This window comes from Nelusetta ayraudi, unplaced genomic scaffold (genome assembly GCF_046127955.1).
Source record: "Nelusetta ayraudi isolate G7.1 ecotype Tasmania unplaced genomic scaffold, CSIRO-AGI_Nayr_v1 ptg000011l, whole genome shotgun sequence".
NCBI lineage: Eukaryota > Metazoa > Chordata > Actinopteri > Tetraodontiformes > Monacanthidae > Nelusetta > Nelusetta ayraudi.
This window is the reverse complement of record NW_027466061.1, coordinates 8,802,854-8,815,525: the sequence shown is the minus strand read 5'-3', so window position 1 is coordinate 8,815,525 and position 12,672 is coordinate 8,802,854. Positions and strand designations below refer to the sequence as shown.

At 45.5% G+C, this 12,672-nt stretch overlaps 1 protein-coding gene across 2 annotated transcripts in view; it reads left to right on the top strand.

Moving 5' to 3' along the window:
- Positions 1-1,686: 1,686 nt before the first annotated feature.
- Positions 1,687-12,672, top strand: part of carmil3 (capping protein regulator and myosin 1 linker 3) — a 66,333-nt gene continuing 55,347 nt past the window's right edge. For both annotated transcript variants that reach the window (XM_076020553.1, XM_076020552.1), the window contains exons 1-2: positions 1,687-2,007; positions 5,396-5,490. In XM_076020553.1, the coding sequence (XP_075876668.1) occupies positions 1,950-2,007; positions 5,396-5,490 (153 nt within the window). In that variant the 5' untranslated portion in view covers positions 1,687-1,949. The remainder of the gene's footprint in view (positions 2,008-5,395; positions 5,491-12,672) is intronic.

The window sequence follows — 12,672 nt, the reverse complement described above, 5'->3', positions numbered from 1 at the left end:
TGAAAAGCAGGTGAACGATGTTGCATAAGCACTGACATTGACAAGTAGTAGCTATTCAGGCGAGTGTGTGAATCATACATCAATGTTTCTCTGCTGCACGGGCACCAACCTGGCCTCCTCATTCTCCATCCTGAATCCTATCACAGCCGTGAGCAGTGATCTTGGGGACCCCAATGAGAAAAAGGCAAAAGATAGAAATGACTTATAGCATGTCGTTTCATCATCAGAAGAGGGGATAAAAGACCATGAAAAACATGTATCGGCAGCAGCATATCTCTCTGTTCTGACATTAAAAAATAAAAAATAAAAAAAATCCTCTAAAAAAAAAAATCAGTCCTCAAATGACTCCCAACTCCGCCTTGGCTTAAAAAGAAAAAGACTCTGGAATACTAAAATCTAGAATAAAGTTTGAGTGTATGGAATCCTCATCTATTGGTGGGTGACCTCAACGTGATCTCTACATTATTATCATTCTATATAAATTAGAAATGGAAAGGCATTTAAATATACTGCATTTCCCATCAAACATGTTTTCATTTCTTCATTCTAAAGTGACAAAATAGTACTTGCAGCTTTTGAAAGTTGTGTTGTTTTTGTTTTCTCTTTAATTCCTTAATTTTAACAACAATATTCTCGTCAATCTTTCCCACGGAAGTGTGAGTGACGCTCCCTTCAATTTTCAGCCAATCACAGTTGCTATCAGGCCCCTATTAGTTGACGGAGATGTGCGCTAGATGCTAATAATTAGCTATGGCGAAAAGATGAAGAGACGGCCGCAGTAAGGTCTAAAGTCTAGTAATACACGATAAGGCTCACGACCAAATTAGCAAGCATATTTTTCTATATTTTCAAACACAACAGAGATTACTCATACTTTCTAAGAACATTTGAAAACTGCTGAAGTAATGCTAAAACAACAACAACAACAACAACAACAACAACAACAACAACAACACACAAATCAACTAGCTAGCTAGCTGCCACTGCTGCTGTTACATTCAGACAGATTTCAGTCTCAAGATTGAATTTGAGAGAAGTTACGGGTGACTTCTAAAAATCAGGAAGACGCCATTTTGGTAGAAGTTACATATATCTTATTAATTTATCTGCGGTGCCCTTGTACAGTATACGTGCCATCTAATGCAAAACATAATTAAGACTTCTGGTACAGTATTTCCTTGTCCTTACTAATCTAGTATCATGTTTATTATTAACAGATTGTTGTTGTTTTTTTTTTTAGCATTGTTACACGGCCGATCACTTATTAAATACCAAGGATGCGAATGGTTAAGGGATAAAGGGATTAAAATGACGTTTGAGCCATCAACTCAACGTAATTTTATATTAACGTTCCAAATTAGCACAATTGGTCCGATTTATAATGACTATAATTCTAGATTCTTATGTTGATTGGTGTGGACCTTCCTCAATCTCAGTTTACATAAGAATCCCACTGCCAGTTCCTCCTAGCAATTGAATTTCTGTCCCACTTCAAAACTGTTTCACATCCGAAAATATAGCCATCTTTCCCGATATAATCTTGTTCTATACTATCTTTTTAATGTCTAAAATAATTTACCGCACTGTAAATGCTCTCTCCCTCCCTCTCTCTCTCCCTCTCTCTCTCTCTCACACACACACACACACACACACACACACACACACACACACACACACACACACTCTGTCCCTCCCTCCCTCTCACGTGCTTGAGCGCTGAAGTCGGACGCGCTCCTCGGGACTGTGCCAGTGCGCGCAGAGGAATCGCTCCGCGTCGCGTCGGACCGCACGGCAGCGCGCAGGCACCTACCGCGCCAGGAGCAGCACCTGCAGCCTCAACAGGAAGTGCACCCACGAGAGTCGGGAAGAGCTCCGGGGAGTCGAGTCGAGGAGCCGGGTCGGACCGGCCGGAGTAGGAGGAGGAGGAGGAGGAGGAGAAGGAGCGCACTATGGCCTCCAAGGAGACGACAGCGGCGGGCTTCGCCAACGTCAGCAGGGAGCTCACAGGTGAGTGCGGAGAGCACGAGGTGAAGTTCGCGTGTCGAGGGGTGAGGGGTTTAGTTCCGCTTTGTCTTCTCCTCCTCCTCAACCGAAGTCTTGCCCCGGAAGAGTTGGGACGTTGGGCGGCCACAGGGATTGTTCACCCAGCCAGAGTCATAGTTGATAGCTGTTGCGAGCTCGTGGAGATCGTCATCGCGTCGACCTCGGCTTCGATCGGCAGCGTTCACTTTCACATTTTCTTATTTATAAATTTTCTTGTGCATTAAGAAAGCCGGTAGAGCGCTGTCACGCTGCCAGTTATTTGAAAGTGATGCTGTGGATGCGTGTGTACATCAGGCTTTGATGTGCGCTCATTAGGACTTTGCACCCCCCGCCTTTCTTCTCTTCTCTTCTCTTCTCTTCTCTTCTCTTCTCTTCGTGATTGCGCGTGGGAGTTATTGTGCTACAGGGAGCTGTGTGTGTAGAGCAGCAGACCAGCATAGCTTCAGTCTGCAAGTAGACACACTCAGTCTAAACAAACACACACATATATAGAATGTGTTGCCAGGATCAGGTGTGTGTGTGTGTGTGTGTGTGTGTGTGTGTGTGTGTGTGTGTGTGTGTGTGTGTGTGTGTGTGTGTGTACACCTACGTGCACTCCACTGCACATTGATGCTGACCAGGCCAGTTAAATCCCGCTGTTTACCAGCTCAACCGAGTCAAATCTCCGTCTGTCTGGCCTTGTGATAAGAACCAGGAAGATTTAAGCTATTAACACACCTGCCACTTGGGGACAGGAGGGTAAGTTGGGGGAGTGTTAGGGTTTGGGGAGGGCATGTGCTCTGTAAAAGTGACAAAAAGACAGTGTGGAAATAAGAAAATGTAGAGGGAAGGGAGACTGACCCCCCATCCCTTTTATCTTCTTCTCTGGTCATTTTGCAGCAGATGCTGAGGTCACGCTGACAGGTTTTGAGGTGGAGGTTTAGGGGCAGAGAGTGTGTTAAAAGGTTTAAGCGATTGGGTCTTACCCCGGCTTAATGTCACTACCCCTCTGTTTGCCTTTGGCTGATCCTTCCTTCGATCTGCCCGTTCGATTCAGTCACCCCCCCCCCACAACCTCGTCCCCGTCCCACCGTCCCTCACCTGCTGCCACTCACTGGAGCATGAAAGCCAACTCTGGCTGTCGCTGACTGAGGGAACTGAGAATTATGAGTGTGGGGGTCTGAAGTGCAAAAGTTTGGACGGTGGTGACGCAGCCGAGCATCATGACACAGCATCATGTGCCGTGTCTCCATCTGACTAGCTCATATTGAGCTCATATGGTGAGGCTCCCGCCTGCAAATGTCAGGCCTGCACAGCTTGCAGGCATGTGTGTGTGATTGCATTCCGGAGTGTATAGGTTGACCTTGTGTGTGTGAAGAGCAGGTTGCTCTGTGTGTCTGTTTGTGGCGGAGGAGACGTGAATGGCGGCGGCTCTCCGCTGCGGTTCACTGAGCTTCAGCAGGGTCGTGTGCTCTGGTGGAGAAGAGGCCCCTGAAGATTGTAGCTCTGGGTCTTGTGGTCGGTTCCACTGAGATGAGCCGGGCCGCTCCTTTCTTTCTCTCATACTAAAAATAGCCCAGTTATGAGTCCTCCTCAGTGCAAGGATGTTAGTGTGTGTGTGTGTGTGTGTGTGTGTGTGTGTGTGTGTGTGTGTGTGTGTGTGTGTGTGTGTGTGTGTGTGTGTGTGTGTGTGTGTGTGTGTGTGTGTTTCCTCTTGTTTATGTCTTTGTTGCAGCTCTGTGACTGTTTATTACCCTTTGTTTCTGAAGGAATATTACACTCGCTTTCGAAATTAAAAAAGGAACAATATTGTTCGGCACACACTTTTTAATACAAAGGTTTGACTGGAAAGCATAAAAACTCATTTGGACTTCGGTTTTCCATTATGCTCCGAAGTGAAAAGCTTCTGAATCATTTCTTTATGCCTCAGAACCTGCTGGTTTCCAACCTGTTGGGGTGACAAATTAAAAGTTAACCCATCATAACATCTAATGGAGGTTTAAGCCACTTGCCAAGTCTTACCAGAAAGACCTTTTTTCTCTCTTGTTTGCTCTCTTCTTTTATCCTCATGCAGAACAACTCTATTACTTTTCCCCATTTGGAGGTCAATGAGTTTAATGTTAGATGTTTTGTTTGAAGTGGCACTTGAAGCTGTTATCCCTGACTGGAATCCCACCCGTTGGGCTGCACGATCGCCACCCGTTTTTTTTCTCCATGTTCATAGCCTTGAAAGCTCTCATGCAGTGAACATTCACTTATCCAATGTTTTCTAACAGTAACCTGTGTCTCTAGCCTGTCGCAGAAATGAAGAAAGACTAATAGGTGCCCTCTGTGATGTCACAAAGGTCCCTGATAGCTTCCCCAGGTTATTAATGACACCATGTGTTCCACTTGCACAGATTTTCCTACTGTAGCCTTGTTTTTGTCCTCTTTCAAACACGTAAAAAGGTCCAAATCATCACTTTAGATTGGAGGCTGCAAACAGATGGTTAACTGTTTCCTTGAGATCTATAGGGCCTTTAAGGAAATTACTCATGTGAGCCTGCTCCCCTGGAGTCCAGGATAAAAAAAAAAAAATGAAGCTCTCGAAAGAGGTACAATAAAAGACCCTGAACCTCAATAAACCTTCATGCACATTTGGATCTAGACCCAGAGTGGCAAAAATTTCATTGAATAAAAAAAAACTTCAAAGGTTGTGTGATTGTTTTTGACAAGGTCTGCAACAGCTTATTCAATAATTCAATTATTTCTGTCATTCAAAATAAAATCTGAACATCAAAAGGTTAAAGTCTCAGGATGTTTATGGAGGTAATTTTTGCCTGTAGTCTTTAAAATAGTTTGAGAACATTTGTGTATTTACAAAGGTCTTTTTTTTTTTGTGCGAACCTGCTACTGTTAATTGTAGGTTTAGAAATGAATCAACATAATGAAAATCTAATGCAGCTTTGCCCATGTGTTCAAAATCAACACTTTGTGTTGGAAAGGCAGCAGCCACAATGTGTCCTTGGGTCATCAGACAGATGGATGCAGGAAGATAAATTTGACAGAAGTGGATGTTGTTAACTCTTTGCTTCAGTAAACATGACGACAATACAAAGATATATGAGACTGGCTCGGTGTTCTTTTCCACTTAACGGCCAGACTGGGGGCATGGAAATTTGCTATCCTTGCATCCCTAATGTCTCTCCACTTAATTATTCAGGCTTTTTCTTTCATTTATTGCCCAGCCGTGTTTTAAAAGTGATTGATTTCTTACGTAAAAGCTTTTTTACAGGGTTTCTGAAGGCGTCTCAACCAGCTTCGTTTTGCCTTTCTCACTCCCTCTCCCTCTCTCGCCCCTTTCTCCCCCCCTCCCCTCGGCTCCTGTCTCCAGAGAGCATCAGGAAGGTGCTGGACAAGCAGGCCATTAAGTTTGTTCGCGCCATCAGGCAGGACACAAGAAGTGGAAAAACCGAGGACAGGATCCTGGTGAGAGACACAGCCACACCCTGCCTCTCTCCGAGGCACTCCGGGTCACCTGGCAGCTGACAACATGACCATGTTGATGCATGCGACTCGCCTCTTTCTCCCTGCATTTGGAACTGCTGGCTCTCTCAGACGCTGTGCCGGTAAACAGCCAGTAGAGGTGTACAGACACCGCTCGATGCTGACGATGGCATAGCCCGTTATGATGAAAACAAAGGAATGCGGTAGAAATAGTAGGAGGAACGTCCTCGGGCTGCAATATAATGCAATATAATATAAGTGATATGTCCTTGTTTGCTCAGCGGAGGTTCAGTGCTGCTGCACTGGAGGCTGATGAGGACGTGCAGGGAGCTGGCTTGTTGTGTTGCTCATGCTGTGCTAAATGATGACATCCAGCGGTGAAATGAAATCGAATCTAGTGCCTGTCAAGGTCCCATATGATACCCATTTTAAGATCTTATTTAGCCCTCTGTTTACAGGCTCCCACAAAAAAATTTGCATTTTGTTTTACTTTGCTTGGATTTGGAAGGTGACAGAAACGAGGCGACCGCAAGGAGATCTCAAAGGCTGGAACCAGCGCCTGGCTGGGGGTGCTGCCAATAACCTTAGAAAGATGTCATTAAGTTATCACTGCTTTTTGTGACATCACGAAGGGCTGATATGCCGAAGTGCACTTCAGCGTGCAAGTGAATTTTTGCAAAATGTTGGATATTTACAGTTGCGACTAATGTGCCCTTGAATGTGAAACCGAGCAACTTCTTCAACTTCCAGCGGAAATCAGTGAAGGCTCATTGTGACGAATTGAAAGAGCTGTGAGGAGTTGCAGATTACACCATCTGAGACTTTCAGCAGATGCACTGGAATCAGGCTTAAGACAGATGCTGGTTAAGGAGAGCAAAGCAGGCCTCATACTGACACGGCCTACTGAGTCCTTCCTCACACTTTATTAAAAGTGGCAGCATGGCCTTAATGCCACTGGCGCGCGCGTGTGTGCGTGTGCGTGTGCGTGTGCGTGTGCGTGTGTGTGTGTGTGAGTGAGAGAGAGCAGTTATCTTTGTCTGTACTATGATAGTGTATCATTTTTTTTATATGTATTCATTTCTGACATCTCTGACATTTCATGTCTTTATAGGTGTGTGTGTGTGTGTGTGTGTGTGTGTGTGTGTGTGTGTGTGTGTGTGTGTGTGTGTGTGTGTGTGTGTGTGTGTGTGTGCTCGCGTGGGTATATGTTTGTTACTTGGAGTGCGAAAGAGCCTTTGTGAACCAAGGCCACTTTCTTTTGTCGGCTGTTCAACCACATCCGTAACCGATCCGTGAGTCGCAGGCAGTTACTGCGAGTGCAAGACATGTTTTCCTAGCCCAAGTTTGACGTTAAGATAGAAAAAAATCAACCCAGGAGACGATAATAAGAAAGCTAGAGGTAATAATCACAACTCCACAGATTATTTCCCTCACCCCTCCTCCTTTACGACTCTGCCTCCCATATTTTTGCCATCCACTCTCTTTGTTTCCCTTCATCCTCCTCCTTCTCTGTCTGTCCATCTCAATTATTGTCCTCGCTGTCATTGCCCCCCTTTTCCCCCTGCCCTGCCCGCCCCCCTCCCTCCACTGCCACATCGCCACTCGCCTCTTCCTTTCTCTCCCTCCCTCTCCCTCGTGATGCGCATCCAACTTCCACCTATCTCTGCTCAAAACGATATTGAGCTCTCCTTTCCATCAGCAGCAATTCAATTAAGGCTCGGCCTTATGAGAGGTTTTTTCTTCTTCTTCTTTGTCTTTTATTATCCAAATAAGCCTCGGTTGCTGCACCCGTCCCCGAAATTCCTTTAAGGAGGCAGGAAAGGGGTGGGGGAAAGGGATGTGAGCACTCATTCCAGCTCTTTGTCAAGGTCCGCGCCTGTAGAAGGCAATCTTTTCACTCTAATGGATACATTTGTTCGTTTGCATGTAGAGCAGATGACAGGGTTTATAAGTTGCCTCGTTTGCTTCAGTCTCGCCGGGCAGCGGCATCTGCTAAAACATCCACGTTGTGCTTGAAAAAAATCATGCATTGGGGGGATGGAGGAAGTGGAATATTTTAGGCCTCCTAAAATATGTGACGAGATTTAGTCTTTGAACATCATTTTTTTTCTAAGCCTGCAGCAGGCTTATTTGAAGTCTTCTTTCACCTTTATCCTCCTTCTAATGTGATTCTCTCCTTCATCCCAATTTTAAAACTCTCCTTGTGCGCCATTTTTCTCCGTCCTGTCAGTGTACTTCAGAGCAGTTATACTTATTTGGGGGCACTAATCGCAACCTGAGTAGTCTTGTCCCAAACTGCACACTGCAGTCTGAACTTTGCAGTAGTGACACATCTTTTAATAGCCTCCTCTTCTTCTCCTTACTAATACTATACGTATAATCTGAATTCACTCAGTGTCACTTCCCTGTTAAAATATGCTGCCATCTTGAGGGGTGCACAAGCTTGCTAGCGGAGGCTAAGCATAATTAGCACACTAACGCTATAACACCACTTTGTACCAGCATTGTCTGTCAGCCGTTGCCCCCCTTTTGGGGATTGCTCTGCGCTGATGCTTTTGCCAACTAAATGCACTTTGCACGCACTTGTGCACTCAAAATATTAAGTTTGAGAAAATATGACTTTTTATTGCGCCGCTATCTGTCAAGTTCATATGGTCTATTTTCAAGTCTTTGTCCTACATCTTGCTCTCTTTCCCCCTTTTCCCCTCCGGAGGCTGCTGGTATCCAGCTGTCTGTGTGTGTTGACTGTACCAGCCATCATGCTGACACACACACACACACACACACACACACACACACACACACACACACACACACACACACACACGCAGGGAAATCTCCCTTCACCCTCCTCAGACTTGGGGAGGACTCAGCATGACATCCAAACGCCACCCAGGGCAATGCATTGGGGAGCATCAACATTCAAGCCTGCAACACTGCAGAAACCCACACAGACACACACACACACACACGCACGCTTGCGAAAGCTGATGCTCACAGTTTGACATGTGCACGAGGCGTCTGCACACACCCACACACACACACACACACCCACACACATTGCTCAGTGCGTCAAAATTTGCCGACACACTTACTCAGGGACATTATTAGAGCACCCTATTTGCAAGATTAGAGGCAAGTCTGAAAACAAAGCATCTTCAAAGGCATAAAGGGGGGTGGAGAGAGACTGGGAGGTTGCTGGGGGGGGGGGTGTGTGTATGAGGAGAGGGAGGGGAGGGAGGAGGCACACCACGAGGGAAAAAAAGTGTAGGGAGGAAAGAGTGGTGGTGGTGGAAGTGGAGGTGGAGGGGAGAAAATCTCTGATGTGGTTGAGATGCCCCAGTTGCCGATTTGGTTCTTCCGCCACTTATTTATCGTGATGGGTCACTTTGTGTTACCCTCCGCCGGCTCTGCGGCTCCACCTAATAATGGGGCCTATTACCGGCTGAGACTGCCACTGTTTGACAGTCCAGAGCACGCTCAGTCGCTTTAGACGCTTATTCCCACTTAGGTTGTGTGGTTTTGCGGCGGTCCGGCTCGTGAGACAGGAACTGAGGTTCGAGGGCGGCTTTTGCAAAGCGTTTCGGAGGTTGATGCTCAGCGGCTGTGACTGTTAAAGAGATTGCTGCAACAGGAATGGTTAATTTCACTGGAATAGTAACACAAAAAGGCTTCTGTTGTTACACGAATATGAATGAATAATTTGCTTTTCCACTTCTTCCAGCATCTTGTGATTGGTTAATCATCTTCGGAATTGAACTGAATTCCCTCCCTGCTCCTCTGCGTCGTGTTCTGTGATAAAAACCCACATCACTAAACGTCTTTAACTGTCATCGAAACTAATGATAATGTAAAGGAAGTAAATCTACATGTAGATATCAGAGAATTAAATGATGTGAGATGATGTTTCGAGCAATAGTAGATTTTTTTTTCCCTCATTAGAATTAACTAAGCAACTTCAACCAAGTGCCAAATTTGATGCAAAGACAAGATTACAGAAAGTGTGTTCTTTTACCATCAGATTATCAGTGTTTTGGCCACATACTTTATCCAAATGATCAGCAGGATTTTTTTTTCTTTTACTGTACAATTATATCATTCACCCAACCAATCATCTGTCTTAATATCATAATCTTAATATTAATTTAACGTCTGCTTAAAAGTAAGACCACTTCAAAACATGGTTAAAAAAATAAATAATCGAAACTAATTTTGCCAACATTAATCAGGAAATATTTCCCACTAAATGATGTTTTGGTCGGATTCTTTTCAGGGTCCTTGTAGTAATGAGTCATCACATTGAGGAACATGAATTCCTTTTAATGAAGTTACATATTTAGGCATTGTGAAATAAATCAGTGGGAACTCTGCAAGATCCTTGGCCTCTTGGCAGGTGTAGTCTATAATTCAACACACCTCTTTTCAAGGCATTACCTGCAGGGTGTTAATGGCCCTTAAAAAATATGTAGATATTCTCAAGGCACAGTTTGAGTTCTTCAAAGCTTCCTGTGTCTCTCGCCATTACTACCAGTAAATGCTTTGGGTAGAGCAGAACAATCTGCAGTCGCAGTACAAGCAGTACAAGAGGCTGTGTGTGTGTGTGTGTGTGTGTGTGTGTGTGTGTGTGTGTGTGTGTGTGTGTGTGTGTGTGTGTGTGTGTGTGTGTGTGTGTGTGTGTGTGTGTGTGTGTGTGTGTGTGTGTGTGTGTGTGACGCCTGATGGCTGCTGTGACCCAGAGCCTTGAGCCAACCTTGTCCAAACAGGTTGAGCCTTACAGTCGGAGAAACGTCCTTCTTCCTCTTCTTCTTTCTGGAAATATGGCTGCTTGTACGTCGATTATATGTCTGTGTTTCTTCTTTTTTGTTTTTCTTTTTTCTATGTATTCTGGCTCTTTTGTGCACTATTGCAGTAGCCGGATCTTATCATGGTTTCGAGGAGTTTGACCTGGCTTTGTGGATAATGCAGAAAGGCAGGAATGCAGTCCATTCTTTAGGAACGTGAGGGATGAGCTGAACAAGCATGGTGGGGGCAACAAGAGCTTCTCACTTTTGTAGTTTTGTCTTTCAGTAACCCAAGAATGACACGCTATTGGAAGTTAAGACTGGCGAGAGCATGGGAATGCTGACCTATTTAAGTCTGTTGCCATATCTGCAACACAATGTTGGCATTGACTGGTGCAAAGTGTGTTGCGGTGCCACAGCCAGAGTGGTCTCATCTTTCTCTGATATAAAGTTCTTCTTCTTTGTGCTGTAGAAAAAAAACGTCACAGGCGTCTGTACAAATAACAAGCAGCCAATGGAAACCGGAGATGCTAAAATCCGGGTTTCCTTAGTCTGCATTCAACATCATATTCCAGTTATGATCAATACAAGGAGGCTCATAACCAGATGCCACAGGCCCTATTCAAAGACACAGCAGCTGTGCTATTCTCAGCTCTTTTCCTAAGACTCAATGGTGGCAATAACAATAATTTTTTTTACACAGTGTGGAGCCTGGGAGACCAGGAATAGATGTTAGCTTGTGTTTGTATTCAGCGCGACATCTCGTTTAAGCTGCAAATCAAATGCAGCATTGTTCATCTAACATGAGACGGGATATTTGCGTGTCAGTTTTCCTCTGTTCTTCCTGTTTTTGGGGCCGTTTGTTTTTTTTTTTTCTCCTTCCGGAGGCACATATAACATTGATCTTGCCCGAGAAGGTGGCGTTAGAGGTGGAGAAATGAACAGCATTGATCAGTGGGAGCGCTGTGAATCATCTCATCATCTGCACCCCTGGCAGGACAACTTCTGTCCTCTCCTGCTTGCAGCCTTTAATCTAACGATCCTCTTCTTCTAATTTGTCTCAAACAAAATGGGAAAAAGGGAAGAGAAGCAGGAGCACCAACAGTTTTTTTTTGGTTTTTTCTTTCCCATCAACGAGACAAGGGAAATTCTCCTCCGCTGTCCTTTCACTGCTGTCTGGCACCGCCGACGCTCGCCTGGATGGAGCTCTGTTTGGAATGAGAAAGGAGTCCGCAGTTTCAGATCACTAATTAGCCGTTACGTATGGTGTGTGTGAGGCTACCACAGTTAATTTTCCGCCTTAAATCGGGGTCGGTGCTGTCGGCAGGGATGACACTTTGTTGCCGAGGGAGTCCCGCTGAGCTCTGGGCTGAGGAAGAAAAGGCCCAGTGCAAAGCATTAAACTGGAGACGGGCTTGTGTGAGCAGAAGAATAGTCCTCGCTCCCTCGCTCCCACCCTGCCCCCCCTCCTCCTCCCTCACTGTCTCACTCTTACCTCCATTTGTTTGTTTATGAACATCAAGCCCTACATCGACTCTCTCCTGCTCTTTTTTTGAAACATTTCATCGCCTTTGGCCGCGAGAGCCTCAGCACAGATTCATTTTCCACCCGCTGGCATGTTGTATTTACCATCCGGCGGTGCGTGGCGAGGCCCTGTACTGTAATTAGGGCCGTGCTTTCTTGTGATTAGCATAACACATGTAGCTCGCCCGTGGCGGCGATCCCATCAAGTGCGACGGCCCGACCTTTCCTCATCTCCATAAGGGGGCGTGAACGTGTGAACGGATCAGTGTGTATGTGTGTATGTGTGTGCATGTTTTCAGGACCTGGAGGCATCACGGAGTACATCTGCCTCAGTTTCATCTCTTCATTCCATCATCCGTCTCTCTCATGTTCCTGATCCTCCTGCGTTCTCCCCGTCTTCTCTCCCACATTTACATCATCCCAGCTTCTCCTTCCTCTCCGTCTGCTCACTCCGTTGGATCTTGTCGTCTTACACCCTCCATCCTGGCTCCGGTTGCCGTGAACAGAATGATGCCGCAACCCTTTCCTATTACTTGGGTTGTGGATGTGTGCGTGTGGGTCCATTTTTAAAATTTCCTTTGCCATTCATTGCTCTCTCTCCCTTTTTCTCTTCTCTTTTTGCCACGTCTTTCAGTCAGATGTCCCCTTTTTCCCCCCTTGACGATCTGCAGAAGTCTTGTTCTGCAGCATTACATCTCGCCTCCCTCTTTAAGCCAGAGTCCACTTTTAGTGCACAACCTGGGGCATCGTGCTTTCAGACACACACACACACACACACACACACACACACACACAAACACGCAGAGACCTACTCGTGAGCTGACAGATTGACTGATGGTAGGTAGTCTCTCTCTCTCTT